General features: G+C 35.4%; 3 protein-coding genes across 3 annotated transcripts; 1 reads left to right on the plus strand and 2 right to left on the minus strand.

The window, feature by feature from the left end:
• Nucleotides 1-93: 93 nt before the first annotated feature.
• On the minus strand, nt 94-6,810 carry LOC108091111. The gene is made up of 8 exons (XM_017190134.2): nt 6,478-6,810; nt 4,870-5,166; nt 4,068-4,514; nt 3,304-3,479; nt 1,536-1,749; nt 1,157-1,481; nt 914-1,038; nt 94-852 (listed from the first exon to the last, which is right to left on the minus strand). The coding sequence occupies exons 2-8, from the start codon at nt 5,015-5,017 to the stop codon at nt 722-724; spliced, it is 1,566 nt and encodes a 521-aa protein (XP_017045623.1). The 5' UTR covers nt 5,018-5,166; nt 6,478-6,810; the 3' UTR covers nt 94-721.
• A 1,008-nt stretch (nt 6,811-7,818) lies between these two features.
• On the plus strand, nt 7,819-8,801 carry LOC108091040 (sperm flagellar protein 1). Its single transcript, XM_017189992.1, has one exon. The coding sequence runs from the start codon at nt 7,956-7,958 to the stop codon at nt 8,703-8,705; it is 750 nt and encodes a 249-aa protein (XP_017045481.1). The 5' UTR covers nt 7,819-7,955; the 3' UTR covers nt 8,706-8,801.
• A 738-nt stretch (nt 8,802-9,539) lies between these two features.
• Nucleotides 9,540-10,500, minus strand: LOC108091046. The gene is made up of 3 exons (XM_043207358.1): nt 10,412-10,500; nt 10,205-10,350; nt 9,540-9,966 (listed from the first exon to the last, which is right to left on the minus strand). Exons 2-3 carry the CDS (start codon nt 10,286-10,288, stop codon nt 9,577-9,579), a joined length of 474 nt encoding a protein of 157 aa, XP_043063293.1. The 5' UTR covers nt 10,289-10,350; nt 10,412-10,500; the 3' UTR covers nt 9,540-9,576.
• Nucleotides 10,501-21,262: the final 10,762 nt, after the last annotated feature.

A 21,262-nucleotide genomic window follows, 5' to 3' on the forward strand; every position in this document is an offset into this window, starting at 1 on the left:
GTTTTTTCACTTTGGTATCTTGCAGGATTTGAAAGACATGAGATTAGTTTTTACCATAAGTTAATAATAAAAAAGATGTTTATGTTTCTGATTATATTGATCATTGTATATTTGAAATTGTCCAAGTGAAACAAAAGCACCCGAATCCAAAAATACAAACAGCAACATAGGTGATGAAAAAGTAGTATACCGGATAAGTTTTTAATCAGATCGTTGTTTTCTTGAAAAAAACTGGTTATCCTGTGAATATGAGGTATACGATAAAAATTAAGTATGATACATTTGATTTGCCTGTAATAATTGTTAAAAAAAAATTATTGGAGCTCATATACTTATTTTCAACAGGAAATAGTTGCAGAAACATTTTTTTAATTGAAATCTGGATCCTCGCCAATTATTTAACTCTGTAAAGGCATTATTAAGACGAGATCTTAACATCATTTCTAAATTAATTATAATAACAGTTCTGCGAATTTCAACACAGGGTTTTTTGTTTTTTAATTTAAAATATTTTTCTAAACAAATTAGTAGTCTTCGATACTTTTATACCATAGGCACTATAACATAAATATGTAATGAAATCACCTTCTGATTCTTAACATTAAAACTAAAACCTTTGTTTAGAACCAGCCAATGTCTTTTATACTTAATAATTAATTGGTTAATTGTTTGTGAAAATCGATTGGCTCCAGTTTCTGATGCCGACTCTTTGACACTTTGATTAGAATTCTTGACTTTCGATTTTCACGCAAGTAATGAGGAAAATGAGTTCCAGGAAAAATCCCAAAAATACGATATAACTGATTTCGGGCCTTGGTGCTATATTGTGCTGGACAGCCGCTGGTAGTTCGCCTAAAAATATACTATGTTTAATAGAAAATTCATAAATTAATATTATGTTTAGTTTTAGTACCTGTCAGCACTTGTACTTGGACAATTACAGTAAACAGTCTGCCAAGAGAACAGGAATAGTTTCCACTATCGGAGAGCTTGGCATCTCCAATGGATATACGACTAGTTAGCCAGACATCGGAAACACTGAAAATAATTTAATATTTGTACCAAAATTCTTCGGGTAATCGCAACACATCAAATACGCCTTAACCTAATAATCTTTAGGCTAAAACTTAAATTCAAAATTAGTTTTTAGGCGTACCTTAAACGCTTATTGGTCATTCCTTGGAGTGGTTCTTCGTCCTTTGCCCAGGTAATAAACTTAGTAAAGTACTTTTCTAAGTCCTGGCCAGAGAATTTGGTATGTGCATGACTCGTGTTACCAATTAAATTAAGCTCACTAGTCGACTCATTAACTACTTTTTGTACAGCATCATTTGCAGTATCGGTTGACTTTATAATGGTTTGTCTTTCCTTTTGGAAAAAGCTACGCGATATTTGGCATTGTAGATCGACGGTACTTCCTGACTTATAATATCTGTCCCCAACATCCCTTTCGTGTTCATCGATTATTCTTAAAGGAGGTTCTGAAAATTAAAACCAATTTTTTAAAAATGCCTTAAAAACAATCGAGAATTTACCCAAGATAGTGAGATTTGTAGTGAATACCCGGGGAGGATGGGTGGAAACCTGGCACATGTAAACTCCGGCATCTTCAGTCTGCGTTGGATTAATCAGTAACCTCCAATTATTTGGATACTGAAACTTAACCCGAATCCTTGGGTCTCCACTATACGTCACATTGCCAACAGTCAGAAGTGATACCTTTTCCGCTGTTCGCCTGACCCACATAACCTAAAATTGGATTTTATTACTGACTTTAACAGATAAAATGTAAATTCAAGAAAATTTAGATCAATATGATTTCTATCTATCTTTATTAAAAATAATTTTTATCCAAAACTTTAAAAACTAGTTATAGTTTACAGTTAGATAATATTTTCCAAACACGTTAAAGAGAAATCTTGTTTTAAACCTTTTTAATTTTAATCCTTATTTAAAACCTAAGAACAATCATTGGCAATAAACTTTACAATGTGCGTTTTATTTTATGCGTTTATAAAATAAAATGCGTCAACTTTTACAATCGAGTGGAATGAGTCTTACCCAAAGCTCTCTCACTCAAAAATGAGAAGATCATAAATAAGGAAATGGAAAACAGGCTCTCTTGCTTCCGCTCTTTCTTCCTATTCTTCACTTTTGCCTGTTCTTTCTTGGTGAGCATTGCCATAAAAACTTGGCTTACTGCGTAGTGAAATTCTTATCTAATTAAATTGTTTTTTCGGGCTTATAACTTGTAACAAGTTCGTCAAAAGTGTTAAAAATTGATCAACTGAGGTCGATGGAGTGAATTTCATAAGGTATATTATGTTTAAGCGCTTAAATCCTATGCATTTCACCAAGAGCATTTAAATATGCTTGTAATATCCACACTTGTTCAGTGCCAAAGTATGTGTGAGTATAATATACGTATGCATATACATACATATGTACATATTGCAGCCGGCTTCCATTTTCTTTTTTGAATTGTCCGGGTGCTCCGCTGAATACATACATACATATGTACATACTATATTTGAAATATAATAAAACAGCTAAATTTAAGCATATTATCTATTATTTAAAAGTTTTTTTGTGAATCTTTAGTGAAAATAAACACTGCGCTTAATTTTAGTTCGCATGTACATATGTATTTGTGCCGGTCAATGTTTTTCAGTGTGTGTGTCGGCAGAGGACGGGCAGAACTTTCTGCTTTGCCCCCAGCATAGGAAGCTGTCGGCCACTGAACTAAATGCATAAAAAAAATCGATTTTCGATTACGTTTTACTCAAAAAATTCAATTAGGGAGTTTTATACCTTAAATCCAATAGCATTTAAGAAATAAGTAAGTAAAATTTAATAAACTTTTAGTAGTTATATTTATATGTACTTTTAATATCAGAGTCACCAGGAGCTTGTACATTTTGCTGTAAACTAGGGAGTTGTATTGGTTAAATCCAATAGCATTTAATTTTTAATATACTTATATGAGTTGGATATTAATATTTGTTTTTTTCAGATTCACCTTTTGCTTGTACTTTTTGCTGTAAACTACTGCGATGAAAGCCTTAAAAAGAATACAACTTTTAAAACAAGTGAGTAAACTTGAATTATTTGAATGATTTGAGGTAATATTGTAAAAACATTTAAAATTTTCATGAATTTCACCCTACACAACCATATAAGGATTCTAAAAATACTATAATCATTTTGATCGATTCTATTTTTTCTTGATCTTTCTATTTACGTTATCTGTTTTCTCAGTATTTGTTGTATTAAGAATTAAACTTCAAAGTAAAGTTCCCTTACCGTCTTGTCCTTGAGCATACCGACTCGACAATTAAGCACCGCTTCCGTAAACAAATGCACGGCGGATACTAAATTGTCGCCGGAAGTTGGCGAATTGATTGGCTCCTCAAAGAAAGGTCCCCAGTGATGTTCGTGGTGGTGCTTACTCCGGGGTCTTTCTGTAACTCTAGCGAATCCTGCCAAGATTTTTACATGAAGGTTTTTAAAATTTCTGGGAAACAAGGTCGGCCTTTTCAAACTGACTCATTCAACTTTAGACTTTAAAATTAAACAAATTAATTGATGCCGCTTAAATGTTGCAGGTTTGTCAGCTCTTAATATGATTTTTTTTATTTAATAACACCTTTTCAAATACTTTTTAATTACTATAGGGATCTCAAGCGCCCTAGATTTACACAGTTGTTTAATTTTTTGGTTGTGTGGTGGTGAATTTGCCTGTAATTCTCCAGATTTTATGCCACCAAACTGTTATTTGTGGGATATTTTTTAAAGCCAAGATAAACTCTAATAGCCCAGCAGTTGACGTGAAACAGGTCAAACTTTGATTAAAATCATAGAAAAAGGCTACTAAAAAAATAGCATTTTGCTGTCAAAACTACAAATGCCCAGTTGGGAGGTTACATTTTTAAAAAATAATTGAAATAAATCTCCCCGGACCAACATAGTTGATTTTTCAAATGGACAAAAACAAAACGAAAAAACAAATAGGTCAGCTTTAAATGGCCTACTCTGTAATTTTGGCTTTCGTTTTTATTCAGTCTTACCACTCGCTGTCCAATGATTTCTCGTTCGTGTGGAATCGATGGGCTGTTTTATGACATTCTTATCGATTTTGAGCGATGCAAATGCCTTGGTTGGCATTGTTACTGTCGGTTCTTGATGATCTGTTGTCCCCGAACGCCCAATGATATCTACTAAATTTTTGATTGGAAGGCTATTGCTAATCTCGGTGCTGCCTGGTGTTTCAGTGGGTATTTTATCGTGGCTTATTTTCGTAGGGATGGATGAGTTCCACACCTCCACTGTCATTTGGGACACGTCCTGGTCCTGTGATGAAAACGCGTAAAGAGTTGCCCTTGTGGCTGACAGGTAACCAGCAGTTGATAGCGTTGCTTTAGTTTTATTATAGTCATCAAAATGTGAAGTATGATTCTCGCTGATTTTGGGTTGTGTACTAGTTGTGGTTGCTTTAGGTTCGACGGATGCCGTGCCTGTGAAATGGCAAGGGTTAACAATACAAGACCCGACTGTGTTAAAAAACAATAGCTATTTGGAATAAAAAAAGAGGGCAGCTTTTTTGTGCGTAATTTTTTTTGTTTAACAAAAATGTAAATTTTCGAAAAAAATTTAATTATATAAAAGCTTTGGTAGTTGGTGGTCAAATCTCCATTGTAGGTACTTAACGTCTAACTGTTTGTCGAGAATAATTATACTGCCTTTAGCTCTAGCTTTATCAAAGGAAAAAAAGAAAGAAAAAAAACAACAAAGACTGCACACTATATAAATGTCCTGTTGCTTTCATTTCTCCTGCACAAAGACATAACAATAAAAATTTTATGGACTTACACAGAACATGAACTTGCGATCCAATCACCAAGACAATTGCGAGCAGCCGATAGAGGCTCAGACTAGTTTTTAATTTGTAGGAGAGTGGCAATGTCTGGTCAGCGTTCGATGCTGGTGATAATGTCCTATATCCTTTGGAAAGCCTCATCCTTTGCACGGGGCGACGTGACTTACGGAATTTGCTCGAGTGAAATCAGTAACCTTCATTTTAGTTTCGAAAAAATTCAGCTGCTTTCTGGCACTGAATCTTCACGATAGCTAAGCAGATCCTTTCTTTTTTCTTTGCTATTTAAATTACTGAAAAAATAAGAAAACTGATTAAACAAAATCTAGGCATCGTTTCGTTTTATCCATATGAAAATTCAATATAACAAAGAAATTAAGAACACAGAATCGGCCATTAGATATTTGATGCTAAAATTGAATTATCAAAATAACCTTTATACATTTAAATCCAATAATGGGGTCATACAATTTCAAATTAAAATGCTTGCAGAAAAAATACCCGAAATTGCCCCTCATAATCCTATAGATTCGGATTACGACTTTAAATGAAAATTACCCTAAAAGTTGGTAATTTTATTCGTTCAACATTTTGTCGTCAGTTTTGTGTAAACCGTTTCCTAGATTATGGGTAATTGCGTAATTTAAGCCCAATATGAGCTCCCAATGGCAAAAATGTGTCCCATTTTATCAGAGTTTTAAAGTTCTGTAAATTGATAACTCTGAAGGTTCAGTTTTCTAAAAATCTTTAGGGGGTGCAAATTCGTTGACCCATTTTCAAGTGAGAAATATTTCAGTAACTTGAGGACATCCAAAACAGAACTGCACTTACAGACCTTGGACTAATTGCTTGTATTTGTAATCTCAGTCATTTTGAATACAAATATTCTTTGATTTGTTATAGTTTTCTTTCAAATATTTAACGCCATTTTAATCAACATTCAAGTCCATTTTGCACAAATAATGTTTTATTTGGTCAAATTGTTTTAAATAGCAAATAACAAATCTTTAAGACAATAAAAAAAATGTAATAAATCTAAAATGTCCCCTCGGCATGACCCGTATTTAGTATGCAATATAAATAATGTGGCGTTGAACTTTTGTTTGTGAAAACTACTTCTGTGCTTGGCCTGTGAATAACTTGGCTTTACTTGAACGCACATTCTTTAAAGCATAATAAATTAAAATGTACGGATACGTCAATCTTGAAAATATGTCAAAACCTTCTTGAGGCTTTACAAAAAAGCGACCTTGTTATTAAATTTTGACTACTTTAACTTTTCATAGGAAATATTTGGGTATTTTTTCGTGCTTAGATATAATTCTATTTTCCCCTGCCTGTACGTGGATTTAAGATGATTTTTTGGGAACAGGGCGTTTTATTTCTTGCTGAATTTCCAATTTTTCCTACGTAAAACCAGGAAGAATACATTAAAAAAATGCTTGGCAATTTATTTGCTTTATAATTATATTGAATTGCAAATATTGAATAATTTCAAGTGTATTTCACTCGGCAAATAATTGATTTATTAATAATTAAATCTATAATCAAACAGAAAGGGTGGCCGTAAAATCCATTTTTTATGACTCTTGAGTTTAACTTACCATGTGCATCAGTGTGTTGAGAATAACATCCAAGAGGCCAGGTTCGAATAATGACGAGGGTGAAATTATTTGCTTTGTTAGCACACGACACGTTTGAACCAAAACACTTTTACTTTTGCATTAAAATTGCAAAAACAAAAACATAAAAAAAAAATATGGTTTTATCCAGGCATAAATTAGTTCTTATGCTGCGGAAGTTGACGATTTTTCATAAACACACTGTTACACAGAAAAAAAATATGTTCTTTGGACTATTCCATGTAAGATGGCACGAAACACGCAGATGGGTGCGTATTATTCATGCGCTCTATCCGGCGAGCACGTAGGTATCGCTTATCCTTGAAAACCGTAATGAACTGTCGTTCGCAAAAACTTCGGACTCCATTCCAAGCATCCAAATGAAAAGCTCAGGAGATTTGAGTGAAAGTTTGTCTGCACACTCAACCCCTCCTTATGAGTGACTATGATTGAGTAACTCTCGTAGCTTTTGCAGAATTTAACCACAGTTCACCACATTTCTCGAAGTTGGGGAAGTCTCCTTTGTCCCAAAGTTTCCCCAAGGATTTTATTAATACTGGGAAATTTTTCGTCCCAACTTAAGGCATTGAGTGACATGTGAGTCCTGTTCAATTGTATATGTTTTCTAAAACCTTATTTTTTGCTAATTTTTCCTAATTCAGTTACATTTACTTGGAAATTTGTTTGACATACGTTCAGATAAGTTGTATGGGATTATATTGATATGATACAATTGTAACAATTCCCAATCACAAAAGTTTAAGACCCCATTTTTTAAAGTTCATTCGCTTTTTATCTGAAAATTTAGACACCTATTTAAGGGTGAACTAAACGGATTTTATGGTTTTAGACTAGCTTGTTATACATCGGTATACTATAACAAAGTCGGGTTAGAGTCCGTGGTTATGCCAATAAAAGTATCTTTTCAAGAACACTTTGGTATACATTGGGATATTTATTTTGTTATGCTTAGTTCTCTGTTATAAAATAGGCTTTTATTGATATGTACATTTGAACAAATAATGACCTAAATATACAACGGAAAGAGTAAAAAGCCGGAATAAGTACTTATGCTAAATAATCTAAATGGAGCTTTCGCATTTTTTTTGTTATAATTTTTTTGAATGTTGAAGTTGGCTAACAAAATTTAATTGAAGACAAAAATAGGTACAGAGACTTTTTTCATTTATTTTTAAGAAAAAGGGGTTTTTTTTTGCGAATTTTTTAATATTCCTATTAAAGAAAAAAGTTGCGCATTCTCAGCAGATTATTTTTGGAATTCATGTCGTTCATAATTTATGTTGCCAAGCAAGGGAAGCTTTGATTTTGCAGTTACTTATTCAACTTAAAACCAACATCAAACACATCGGATTTCTCATTGTGTGTTTACCACACAACAGTTGAACTCAAAACAATTTAAAAATTGTTTTTGTGGTACAAGAAATCGTGTTTTTTCAAGGATGCATACTGTAAGTGGCAAGAATCTTAGCAGCGAAGAGTTGGAGGATGTACAAAAATGGCTGCTACAGAATAAAATTTGTTCGAGCAGGGTGCGTCGCGACTTTTCCGATGTTTTACCGCTTGCCGAAATACTAAAACGTGACTATCCACGCCTAATTGACCTCTACAACTACCCGAAAAAGAGTAGTGTGCAGCTTAAATTGGCCAATTGGGAGACATTTAACTTTAAGGTTCTTTCCAAGTTTAACATGACCCTGAGCAGGGATTTTATGGAACAGTTGGCAAATGGTGTCAATGGAGCCGCCGAAGTATTGTTACACGAAGTGATACGGTTGGAAAAAAGGCAGCGTGTTGCAGTGGAACGTAATGCGGCGATGCGGCAAGAGCAATCATGGGAAGAAAATGATGAGGTGAAAACGGTTGTTGTTAACAAACAGATTGGGGATGGTATCGTTCAAATTCCACAAAAAATGATTCTTTATTCGCGTTACGAAAAAATAGCACGTGACAGCCAAGCCAAGGATGTTATTATTGATGCATATCAACAGCGTTTGGCTCACTTGGAAAACATAATAAAAATAAAAACTGAGCGTATTGAAGAACTACTAATGCAGATGGGAAAATTACCCCAAAGGGGACAAACTCTCAATTCAACGAGTTGCATCCAAGTTTTTGATGTCAAGGACTCAGCTAGCAAACGTCAAGTTCTTGGACCAGGTTCATCTGGCGACCCGGAATGCACTACCTGAATAAGTTTGAGTTTAATCCACCTGTAGTTATTAACTATTGTTAAAAAGCGTAACCAAATTATCGATTACAACTATAAATAGATCAACAAGAAAGAGTTTTAGTTTGTTTGATAAATTAATATATTATTAGCAGGGCTAACAGAGTTATGTTCTTAAAAACGTAAAAATATGTATGGATTTATGGACGAAAAAATAGAGAAATATGGACGAAATATGGACGAAATATGGACGAAAAAGTTGACAAATATGGAATAAAATGGATAAATATGGATAAATAAAGGTAGTATAGACGAAAAAAGGGATAAATATAGGTATAAAAATGGATAAACGTAGACGATTATATCGATCATATCAACTTTTTATGACAATGAACAATTAGAAATCGCTACAAACAAAAGTGCGCCGTTTGTCTCAAAGATCATTGCAGAACAATATGACATGTTGTGTCAGATTAGTAAAAACAAAACTACGTCGTTTGTCACTCAATATGTGTTTATATGATGAAAATGAACGCTCAATTAGTAAAGTATAAGGAAAACGACAGAAATTTCATAATATTTGAGCCAAACATATCTTTCTATAGGTTTTCAGACACTTTAATGCTCAAAATATGGATTTATTCAAGTGATTGTGCAAAATATGGATTTATAGGAAAAAAGGCGAAAATATGGAAATAAATATTTTTTCATTTAAAAACATAACTCTGTTAGCCCTGATTATTAGTAACTATTAAGTGTGCATTACAATATATATTTTTTTTAAGGAGAGGGAAAGCAAAATTTGTACAAATTGGCGTGCAAAACGTAAAAAAAAGACACACATTTTTTATTTTAAAGCAACTTTATTTGTTCCACATTTATAAATCATCTGTTTACACAGCATTTTCACTACACATCATTGATATATTTCCTATTAAATACTGCTTTCTAACATTCGCCTCATTCAGTGCTCTGTTGAACATTACTTTAAGTTTTGTATAGTAGTTCCAACACTTTCTACTTTTAACTGTTGCGAGTCGCATGTCACATTCGTCTATCTTTCCCAACAAAATGTGATTGAGGTATTTACTTAATTTAGTATATTCCAGAAACTCCTTAAGTAATTTTGCCTTTCTTTCTGTACTCCATTTCTGTTCAATTGCCGTATTTATCTTTCGAATGAGTTCCTTAACTTCACTATTTTTATTGGGGGGACTTCCATGATAGACATTTAGGATGTTCTTGAGTACAATGGAACATGGATCCTCTGGCGAGTCAAAAACCTGAGGGAAATATGTTAAAAAAAATGACTGATTGGGAAGTATAAAGTAATTTTTTTAAGTAAGGAAACAAAGTAAAATCAAAAATACAGCCAAACTTCCATACCTTGAACTAAAACAAAATTAAATGCCAATTTTGTGTGAATCAAAATTTTGTTGAGAATGCTAGTCAAGAAATTAGACTTAAAGAAGTTTGAGATTGTTTTAAAATAAAATATTAAAATAATGCAATCTTACGCACCAGTTTATAGGTTGAATTTGGAGATGAGTTTATCTGATTAACTATTCGATCAAACGTATCTTGATCGCAATGTTGTATAAACATTTTTGAGTCAATATTTGTAGTTGTTGATTGAATGACTGATTGGGTATTTGAAGTATTTTCACCTATAAGACAAGTAAGATGGTTTCTTCTTATTATGTTCCACTTTTCAGTATTAGACTTTACCAAGCCTGCTATTAAATCTTTAGCCATATTTTTATAATGTTCTTTACATGCTGCAGACGCTTGTGTTTCCTTTATATTTTTTGAAATTTTGTTCAGCTTAAAAAAAATTATGTTTTCGAGCTCGATTCGTGTTTTGTCATATATTGAAAAATTCGAATAAAAGTTAAATTTAATATGACTGTCCTCTTTGCCCCAATTTAAAAAAGATTTAAGAATCTTTATTGTTTCTTCAAATTCTGCGTTATTTAGTGAATTTTCTTTCGGAAACAAATACTTTTTATTTAGTGTTAGAAGCCTTTTATTGATAATATTCCGCAAAATCTGAACCAATGACTGTAAAAAAAAAGTGTTTTTTTCATTTGTTTAATTGAGGGAAAAGTATTCAAGTGTTACCTGTTCGCTTTTTGTAAAAAGAAATTCTTCAGTTGTGAAAACAAAATAGTTTTCGGAATTCGGTTGAATCGGCTCTTTCGATTTATCATATTCAGAATGTAACAAAGCTGGATTGCTGGTAAAATGTACATTGGTCGGCATGTACTTAGTTGCTTCAGTGCTCATTTTCTCATAATTTAAAGTCTCTGAAAAAATTTGAGTTGTATCTTCTTCTCCTTCTTGAGTTATTTCAATGGTTTTAGATGCCGGACTTGTCACGTTTCCATATTTAACTTCTTTGGTAGTGTGTCCAGTATTCGTTTTGTTAGCTTTGCTACCATTTTCAAGTGTCTTGGTTGTGAAAACAAAATAGTTTCCGGAATTCGGTTGAATCGGCTCTTTCGATTTATCACTTTCAGAATGCAACAAAACTGGATTGCTTGTCGGCATGTACTTAATCGGTTTAGTGCTCACTTTCTCATAATTTAAAGTCTCTGAAAAAATTTGAGTTGTATCCTCATCTTTTTCACGAGTTATTTCAATGGTTTTAGATGCCGGACTTGTCACGTTTCGATATTTAACTTCTTTGGTAGTGTGTCCAGTATTCGTTTTGTTAGCTTTGCTACCATTTTCAAGTGTCTTGGTTGTGAAAACAAAATAGTTTCCGGTATTCGATTGAATCGGCTCTTTCGATTTATCATTTTCAGAATGCAACAAAACTGGATTGCTTGTAAAATGTATATTGGTCGGCATGTACTTAGTTGCTTCAGTGCTCATTTTTTCATAATTTAAAGTCTCTGAAAAAATTTGAGTTGTATCCTCATCTTTTTCACGAGTTATTTCAATGGTTTTGGATGCCGGACTTGTCACGTTTCCATATTTAACTTCTTTGGTAGTGTGTCCAGTATTCGTTTTGTTAGCTTTGCTACCATTTTCAAGTGTCTTGGTTGTGAAAACAAAATAGTTTCCGGAATTCGGTTGAATCGGCTCTTTCGATTTATCACTTTCAGAATGCAACAAAACTGGATTGCTTGTCGGCATGTACTTAAACGGTTTAGTGCTAACTTTCTCATAATTTAAAGTCTCTGAAAAAATTTGAGTTGTATCCTCATCTTTTTCACGAGTTATTTCAATGGTTTTAGATGCCGGACTTGTCATGTTCCCATATTTAACTTCTTTGGTAGTGTGTCCCGTATTCGTTTGGTTAGCTTTGTTACTATTTTCAAGTGTCTTGGTTGTGAAAACAAAATAGTTTCCGGAATTCGGTTGAATCGGCTCTTTCGACTTATCACTTTCAGAATGCAACAAAACTGGATTGCTTGTCGGCATGTACTTAATCGGCTTAGTGCTCATTTTCTCATAATTAAAAGTCTCTGAAAAAATTTGAGTTGTATCTTCTTCTTTTTCATGAGTTATTTCAATGGTTTTAGATGCCGGACTTGTCATGCTTCCATATTTAACTTCTTTGGTAGTGTGTCCAGTATTCGTTTTGTTAGCTTTGTTACCGTTTTCAAGTGTCTCGGAAGATACACATCTCCATTGAGCATTCTTAAAGCAAAAAAGAGGTACGTAAAATTTGATATAATATCTTCTAATATTAAATGTCTATCCTACCTTTGTTGTTTTTTTCGTAGCTTGTAACAGTGTACGCTTCGTAATTACACATTTACAAGAGCAGAGATCCTCGTCAGGGTCGATAACGCATGTACACAAACAAAGCGCACCTTCAGTAGAATCTGTACTAATTGGCTGCTCACACGTGGGAAGTTTAGTGCTTAATAATCTCACAATCGTTAATCCATTTGAGTTGGATTTTATCGAATTTAAAGCTTCTCCGCTGGCGTATTTTGTTTCTGTATTTTCTTTAGTAAGTTCAGTAACGGTTGATGAAATTTTAGGGCTTAATAATCTCGTGATTGTTGTTTTATTAAAGTTAGGCTTAAAAGAACTTATAGTTTTCCCATTCATAGATTTTGTTTTCTCACTCGCTTCAATAGATTGCTTATTACTAGGAATATTAGAATATTTATATTTACTTTTTGATTTTTGTGTATATGCTATATCTAATGCGCTAGATGATGATATAGTTGAGCTTACAAAAGAACTTAGTTTATTGATACCGCCAGTAGTTATTCTTGCTTCCTTTTCAGTTATGAGGTAAGTTTCTGCACTTGCATTTTTAGGGAGTTCACTTGATTGAGCTACAAATATTGTAAGTTGACTTTCTTCTTCATTCGTAAAACTTGCAGTCGGCACTTCACTTGAACTAGTTGATAATGTAATTCTTTGTGGTAGCGATTTCGATTGTTTTATTGTTTCATTTTGAGTTATTTGGTATGTTTCTGTATTCGAAGTTTTAGGAAATTCACTTGACTTAGGTAAAAGTATTGTAAGTTGTATTTCCTCTTTCTGCGATAAACTTAAGCTCGGCATTTCAGTTGAACTAGTTGATAATGTAATTCTTTGTGGTAGCGATTTCGATTGTTTTATTGTTTCATTTTGAGTTATTTGGTATGTTTCTGTATTCGAAGTTTTAGGAAATTCACTTGACTTAGGTAAAAGTATTGTAAGTTGTATTTCCTCTTTCTGCGATAAACTTAAGCTCGGCATTTCAGTTGAACTAGTTGATAATGTAATTCTTTGTGGTAGCGATTTCGATTGTTTTATTGTTTCATTTTGAGTTATTTGGTATGTTTCTGTATTCGAAGTTTTAGGAAATTCACTTGACTTAGGTAAAAGTATTGTAAGTTGTATTTCCTCTTTCTGCGATAAACTTAAGCTCGGCATTTCAGTTGAACTAGTTGATAACGTAATTCTTTGTGGTAGCGATTTCGATTGTTTTATTGTTTCGTTTTGAGTTACTTGGTATATTTCTGTACTCTGAATCTTAAAAGAATTGCTTGGTTGTGGTGAAGTAATTGTTAGTTCTGTTTTCTCTTCTTGAACTGTACTTGCCCTCGTCGATTCAGATGAACTAATTGATTTTTCACTTGATTGAGTCAGTGAGTTCGGTACTGATCTTGTTTCCTCTTCGTGAGTTGGTCTAGTACTCGGCATTTCCGGTGAACTTATTGGTGATGCACTTTGTTGCGAGAGAGATAACGATAGTTTTCTTGTTTCCTCTTGAGTGTGTTGGTATATTTCTGTACTCTGAATCTTAAAAGAATTACTGGGTTGTGGTGAAGTTATTCTTAGTTGTGTTTTCTCTTCTTGAACTGTACTTGCCCTCGTCGATTCAGATGAACTAATTGATTTTTCAGTTGATTGAGTCAGTGACTTCGGAACTGATCTTGTTTCCTCTTCGTGAGTTGGTCTACTTCTCGGCATTTCCGGTGAACTTGTTGATGATGCACTTTGTTGCGAGAGAGATAACGATAGTTTTCTTGTTTCCTCTTGAGTGTGTTGGTATATTTCTGTACTCTGAATCTTAAAAGAATTGCTTGGTTGTGGTGAAGTGATTGTTAGTTCTGTTTCCTCTTCTTGAACTGTACTTGCCCACGGCGATTCAGATGAACTAATTGATTTTTCAGTTGATTGAGTCAGTGACTTCGGTACTGATCTTGTTTCCTCTTCGTGAGTTGGTCTAGTACTCGGCATTTCCGGTGAACTTATTGGTGATGCACTTTGTTGCGAGAGAGATAACGATAGTTTTCTTGTTTCCTCTTGAGTGTGTTGGTATATTTCTGTACTCTGAATCTTAAAAGAATTACTGGGTTGTGGTGAAGTTATTCTTAGTTGTGTTTTCTCTTCTTGAACTGTACTTGCCCTCGTCGATTCAGATGAACTAATTGATTTTTCAGTTGATTGAGTCAGTGACTTCGGTACTGATCTTGTTTCCTCTTCGTGAGTTGGTTTACTTCTCGGCATTTCCGGTGAACTTATTGATGATCGACTTTGTTGCGGGAGAGATAACGATAGTTTTCTTGTTTCGCCTTGAGTGTGTTGGTATATTTCTGTACTCTGAATCTTAAAAGAATTGCTTGGTTGTGGTGAAGTAATTGTTAGTTGTGTTTTCTCTTCTTGAACTGTAGTTGCCCTCGTCGATCCAGATAAACTTATTGATCTTTCAGTTGATGAAGTCAGTGACTTCGGTACTGATCTTGTTTCCTCTTCGTGAGTTGGTCTACTTCTCGGCATTTCCGGTGAACTTATTGGTGATGCACTTTGTTGCGAGAGAGATAACGATAGTTTTCTTGTTTCCTCTGGAGTGTGCTGGTATATTTCTGTATTCTGAATCTTAAAAGAATTGCTTGGTTGTGGTGAAGTAATTGTTAGTTCTGTTTTCTCTTCTTGAACTGTACTTGCCCTCGTCGATTCAGATGAACTAATTGATTTTTCAGTTGATTGAGTCAGTGACTTCGGTACTGATCTTGTTTCCTCTTCGTGAGTTGGTCTACTTCTCGGCATTTCCGGTGAACTTGTTGATGATGCACTTTGTTGCGAGAGAGATAACGATAGTTTTCTTGTTTCCTCTTGAGTGTGTTGGTATATTTCTGTACTCTGAATCTTAAAAGAATTGCTTGGTTGTGGTGAAGTAATTGTTAGTTCTGTTTTCTCTTCTTGAACTGTACTTGCCCACGGCGATTCAGATGAACTAATTGATTTTTCAGTTGATTGAGTCAGTGACTTCGGTACTGATCTTGTTTCCTCTTCGTGAGTTGGTCTAGTACTCGGCATTTCCGGTGAACTTATTGGTGATGCACTTTGTTGCGAGAGAGATAACGATAGTTTTCTTGTTTCCTCTTGAGTGTGTTGGTATATTTCTGTACTCTGAATCTTAAAAGAATTACTGGGTTGTGGTGAAGTTATTCTTAGTTGTGTTTTCTCTTCTTGAACTGTACTTGCCCTCGTCGATTCAGATGAACTAATTGATTTTTCAGTTGATTGAGTCAGTGACTTCGGTACTGATCTTGTTTCCTCTTCGTGAGTTGGTTTACTTCTCGGCATTTCCGGTGAACTTATTGATGATCGACTTTGTTGCGGGAGAGATAACGATAGTTTTCTTGTTTCGCCTTGAGTGTGTTGGTATATTTCTGTACTCTGAATCTTAAAAGAATTGCTTGGTTGTGGTGAAGTAATTGTTAGTTGTGTTTTCTCTTCTTGAACTGTAGTTGCCCTCGTCGATCCAGATAAACTTATTGATCTTTCAGTTGATGAAGTCAGTGACTTCGGTACTGATCTTGTTTCCTCTTCGTGAGTTGGTCTAGTACTCGGCATTTCCGGTGAACTTATTGGTGATGCACTTTGTTGCGAGAGAGATAACGATAGTTTTCTTGTTTCCTCTGGAGTGTGCTGGTATATTTCTGTATTCTGAATCTTAAAAGAATTGCTTGGTTGTGGTGAAGTAATTGTTAGTTCTGTTTTCTCTTCTTGAACTGTACTTGCCCTCGTCGATTCAGATGAACTAATTGGTTTTTCACTTGATTGAGTCAGTGACTTCGGTACTGATCTTGTTTCCTCTTCGTGAGTTGGTCTACTTCTCGGCATTTCCGGTGAACTTATTGATGATCGACTTTGTTGCGGGAGAGATAACGATAGTTTTCTTGTTTCCTCTTGAGTGTGTTGGTATATTTCTGTACTCTGAATCGGAAAAGAATTGCTTGGTTGTGGTGAAGTAATTGTTAGTTCTGTTTTCTCTTCTTGAACTGTAGTTGCCCTCGTCGATTCAGATGAACTAATTGATTTTTCACTTGATTGAGTCAGTGAGTTCGGTACTGATCTTGTTTCTTCTTCGTGAGTTGGTCTAGTACTCGGCATTTCCGGTGAACTTATTGATGATGGACTTTGCTGCGGGAGAGATAACGGTAGTTTTCTTGTTTCCTCTTGAGTGTGTTGGTATATTTCTGTACTCTGAATCTTAAAAGAATTGCTTGGTTGTGGTGAAGTAATTGTTAGTTCTGTTTTCTCTTCTTGAACTGTAGTTGCCCTCGTCGATTCAGATAAACTTATTGATCTTTCAGTTGATTGAGTCAGTGACTTCGGTACTGATCTTGTTTCCTCTTCGTGAGTTGGTCTACTTCTCGGCATTTCCGGTGAACTTATTGATGATGCACTTTGTTGCGAGAGGGATAACGATAGTTTTCTTGTTTCCTCTGGATTGTGTTGGTATATTTCTGTACTCTGAATCTTAAAAGAATTGCTTGGTTGTGGTGAAGTAATTGTTAGTTGTGTTTTTTCTTCTTGAACTGTAGTTGCCCTCGTCGATGCAGATGAACTAATTGATCTTTCAGTTGATTGAGTCAGTGACTTCGGTACTGATCTTGTTTCCTCTTCGTGAGTTGGTCTAGTACTCGGCATTTCCGCTGAACTTATTGATGATCGACTTTGTTGCGGGAGAGATAACGATAGTTTTCTTGTTTTCCCTTGAGTGTGTTGGTATATTTCTGTACTCTGAATCTTAAAAGAATTGCTTGGTTGTGGTGAAGTAATTGTTAGTTCTGTTTTCTCTTCTTGAACTGTAGTTGCCCTCGTCGATGCAGATGAACTAATTGATCTTTCAGTTGATTGAGTCAGAGACTTCGGTACTGATCTTGTTTCTTCTTCGTGAGTTGGTCTAGTACTCGGCATTTCCGGTGAACTTATTGATGATGCACTTTGTTGCGGGAGAGATAACGATAGTTTTCTTGTTTCCCCTTGAGTGTGTTGGTATATTTCTGTACTCTGAATCTTAAAAGAATTGCTTGGTTGTGGTGAAGTAATTGTTAGTTCTGTTTTCTCTTCTTGAACTGTAGTTGCCCTCGTCGATGCAGATGAACTAATTGATCTTTCAGTTGATTGAGTCAGTGACTTCGGTGCTGAACTTGTTTCCTCTTCGTGAGTTGGTCTACTTCTCGGCATTTCCGGTGAACTTATTGGTGATGCACTTTGTTGCGAGAGAGATAACGATAGTTTTCTTGTTTCGCCTTGAGTGTGTTGGTATATTTCTGTACTCTGAATCTTAAAAGATTTGCTTGGTTGTGGTGAAGTAATTGTTAGTTCTGTTTTCTCTTCTTGAACTGTACTTGCCCTCGTCGATTCAGATGAACTAATTGGTTTTTCACTTGATTGAGTCAGTGACTTCGGTACTGATCTTGTTTCCTCTTCGTGAGTTGGTCTACTTCTCGGCATTTCCGGTGAACTTATTGATGATCGACTTTGTTGCGGGAGAGATAACGATAGTTTTCTTGTTTCCTCTTGAGTGTGTTGGTATATTTCTGTATTCTGAATCTTAAAAGAATTGCTTGGTTGTGGTGAAGTAATTGTTAGTTCTGTTTTCTCTTCTTGAACTGTACTTGCCCTCGTCGATTCAGATGAACTAATTGATTTTTCACTTGATTGAGTCAGTGACTTCGGTAATGATCTTGTTTCCTCTTCGTGAGTTGGTCTACTTCTCGGCATTTCCGGTGAACTTATTGATGATCGACTTTGTTGCGGGAGAGATAACGATAGTTTTCTTGTTTCCCCTTGAGTGTGTTGGTATATTTCTGTACTCTGAATCGGAAAAGACTTGCTTGGTTGTGGTGAAGTAATTGTTAGTTGTGTTTTCTCTTCTTGAACTGTACTTTCCCTCGTCGATTCAGATAAACTAATGGATCTTTCAGTTGATTGAATCAGAGACTTCGGTACTGATCTTCTTTCCTCTTCGTGAGTTGGTCTAGTACTCGGCATTTCCGGTGAACTTATTGATGATGCACTTTGCTGCGGGAGAGATAACGATAGTTTTCTTGTTTCCCCTTGAGTGTGTTGGTATATTTCTGTACTCTGAATCGGAAAAGACTTGCTTGGTTGTGGTGAAGTAATTGTTAGTTGTGTTTTCTCTTCTTGAACTGTAGTTGCCCTCGTCGATGCAGATGAACTAATTGATCTTTCAGTTGATTGAGTCAGAGACTTCGGTACTGATCTTGTTTCTTCTTCGTGAGTTGGTCTAGTACTCGGCATTTCCGGTGAACTTATTGCTGATGCACTTTGTTGCGGGAGAGATAACGATAGTTTTCTTGTTTCCCCTTGAGTGTGTTGGTATATTTCTGTACTCTGAATCTTAAAAGAATTGCTTGGTTGTGGTGAAGTAATTGTTAGTTGTGTTTTCTCTTCTTGAACTGTAGTTGCCCTCGTCGATGCAGATGAACTAATTGATCTTTCAGTTGATTGAGTCAGTGACTTCGGTACTGATCTTGTTTCCTCTTCGTGAGTTGGTCTACTTCTCGGCATTTCCGGTGAACTTATTGGTGATGCACTTTGTTGCGAGAGAGATAACGATAGTTTTCTTGTTTCGCCTTGAGTGTGTTGGTATATTTCTGTACTCTGAATCTTAAAAGATTTGCTTGGTTGTGGTGAAGTAATTGTTAGTTCTGTTTTCTCTTCTTGAACTGTACTTGCCCTCGTCGATTCAGATGAACTAATTGGTTTTTCACTTGATTGAGTCAGTGACTTCGGTACTGATCTTGTTTCCTCTTCGTGAGTTGGTCTACTTCTCGGCATTTCCGGTGAACTTATTGATGATCGACTTTGTTGCGGGAGAGATAACGATAGTTTTCTTGTTTCCTCTTGAGTGTGTTGGTATATTTCTGTATTCTGAATCTTAAAAGAATTGCTTGGTTGTGGTGAAGTAATTGTTAGTTCTGTTTTCTCTTCTTGAACTGTACTTGCCCTCGTCGATTCAGATGAACTAATTGATTTTTCACTTGATTGAGTCAGTGACTTCGGTACTGATCTTGTTTCCTCTTCGTGAGTTGGTCTACTTCTCGGCATTTCCGGTGAACTTATTGATGATCGACTTTGTTGCGGGAGAGATAACGATAGTTTTCTTGTTTCCCCTTGAGTGTGTTGGTATATTTCTGTACTCTGAATCGGAAAAGACTTGCTTGGTTGTGGTGAAGTAATTGTTAGTTGTGTTTTCTCTTCTTGAACTGTACTTGCCCTCGTCGATTCAGATAAACTAATGGATCTTTCAGTTGATTGAATCAGAGACTTCGGTACTGATCTTCTTTCCTCTTCGTGAGTTGGTCTAGTACTCGGCATTTCCGGTGAACTTATTGATGATGCACTTTGCTGCGGGAGAGATAACGATAGTTTTCTTGTTTCCCCTTGAGTGTGTTGGTATATTTCTGTATTCTGAATCTTAAAAGAATTGCTTGGTTGTGGTGAAGTAATTGTTAGTTCTGTTTTCTCTTCTTGAACTGTACTTGCCCTCGTCGATTCAGATGAACTAATTGATTTTTCACTTGATTGAGTCAGTGACTTCGGTACTGATCTTGTTTCCTCTTCGTGAGTTGGTCTACTTCTCGGCATTTCCGGTGAACTTATTGATGATCGACTTTGTTGCGGGAGAGATAACGATAGTTTTCTTGTTTCCCCTTGAGTGTGTTGGTATATTTCTGTACTCTGAATCGGAAAAGACTTGCTTGGTTGTGGTGAAGTAATTGTTAGTTCTGTTTTCTCTTCTTGAACTGTAGTTGCCCTCGTCGATGCAGATGAACTAATTGGTTTTTCACTTGATTGAGTCAGTGACTTCGGTACTGATCTTGTTTCCTCTTCGTGAGTTGGTCTAGTACTCGGCATTTCCGGTGAACTTATTGATGATCGACTTTGTTGCGGGAGAGATAACGATAGTTTTCTTGTTTCCCCTTGAGTGTGTTGGTATATTTCTGTACTCTGAATCTTAAAAGAATTGCTTGGTTGTGGTGAAGTAATTGTTAGTTGTGTTTTTTCTTCTTGAACTGTAGTTGCCCTCGTCGATGCAGATGAACTAATTGATCTTTCAGTTGATTGAGTCAGTGACTTCGGTACTGATCTTGTTTCCTCTTCGTGAGTTGGTCTAGTACTCGGCATTTCCGCTGAACTTATTGATGATCGACTTTGTTGCGGGAGAGATAACGATAGTTTTCTTGTTTTCCCTTGAGTGTGTTGGTATATTTCTGTACTCTGAATCTTAAAAGAATTGCTTGGTTGTGGTGAAGTAATTGTTAGTTGTGTTTTCTCTTCTTGAACTGTACTTGCCCACGGCGATTCAGATGAACTAATTGATCTTTCAGTTGATTGAGTCAGTGACTTCGGTACTGATCTTGTTTCCTCTTCGTGAGTTGGTCTAGTACTCGGCATTTCCGGTGAACTTATTGGTGATGCACTTTGTTGCGAGAGAGATAACGATAGTTTTCTTGTTTCCCCTTGAGTGTGTTGGTATATTTCTGTACTCTGAATCTTAAAAGAATTGCTTGGTTGTGGTGAAGTAATTGTAAGTTGTGTTTTCTCTTCTTGAACTGTACTTGCCCTCGTCGATTCAGATGAACTAATTGGTTTTTCACTTGATTGAGTCAGTGACTTCGGTACTGATCTTGTTTCCTCTTCGTGAGTTGGTCTAGTACTCGGCATTTCCGGTGAACTTATTGATGATGCACTTTGCTGCGGGAGAGATAACGATAGTTTTCTTGTTTCCCCTTGAGTGTGTTGGTATATTTCTGTACTCTGAATCGGAAAAGACTTGCTTGGTTGTGGTGAAGTAAT

Source organism: Drosophila ficusphila, unplaced genomic scaffold (assembly GCF_018152265.1).
Source record: "Drosophila ficusphila isolate 14025-0441.05 unplaced genomic scaffold, ASM1815226v1 contig_198, whole genome shotgun sequence".
Lineage (NCBI taxonomy): Eukaryota > Metazoa > Arthropoda > Insecta > Diptera > Drosophilidae > Drosophila > Drosophila ficusphila.

Excerpts from the sequence above, each read along its gene's own strand:
- LOC108091111 (XM_017190134.2), bottom strand. The coding sequence starts at position 5,017 with ATGAGGCTTTCCAAAGGATATAGGACATTATCACCAGCATCGAACGCT. Across the intron at positions 1,750-3,303 it reads GTATGCTCAAGGACAAGACG|GTTATGTGGGTCAGGCGAAC; the intron begins GTAAGGGAACTT and ends ATCCAATTTTAG. Across the intron at positions 1,482-1,535 it reads TACAAATCTCACTATCTTGG|AACCTCCTTTAAGAATAATC; the intron begins GTAAATTCTCGA and ends TTTAATTTTCAG.
- LOC108091040 (XM_017189992.1), top strand. The coding sequence starts at position 7,956 with ATGCATACTGTAAGTGGCAAGAATCTTAGCAGCGAAGAGTTGGAGGAT.
- LOC108091046 (XM_043207358.1), bottom strand. The coding sequence starts at position 10,288 with ATGTTTATACAACATTGCGATCAAGATACGTTTGATCGAATAGTTAAT. Across the intron at positions 9,967-10,204 it reads CAAATTCAACCTATAAACTG|GTTTTTGACTCGCCAGAGGA; the intron begins GTGCGTAAGATT and ends TATTTCCCTCAG.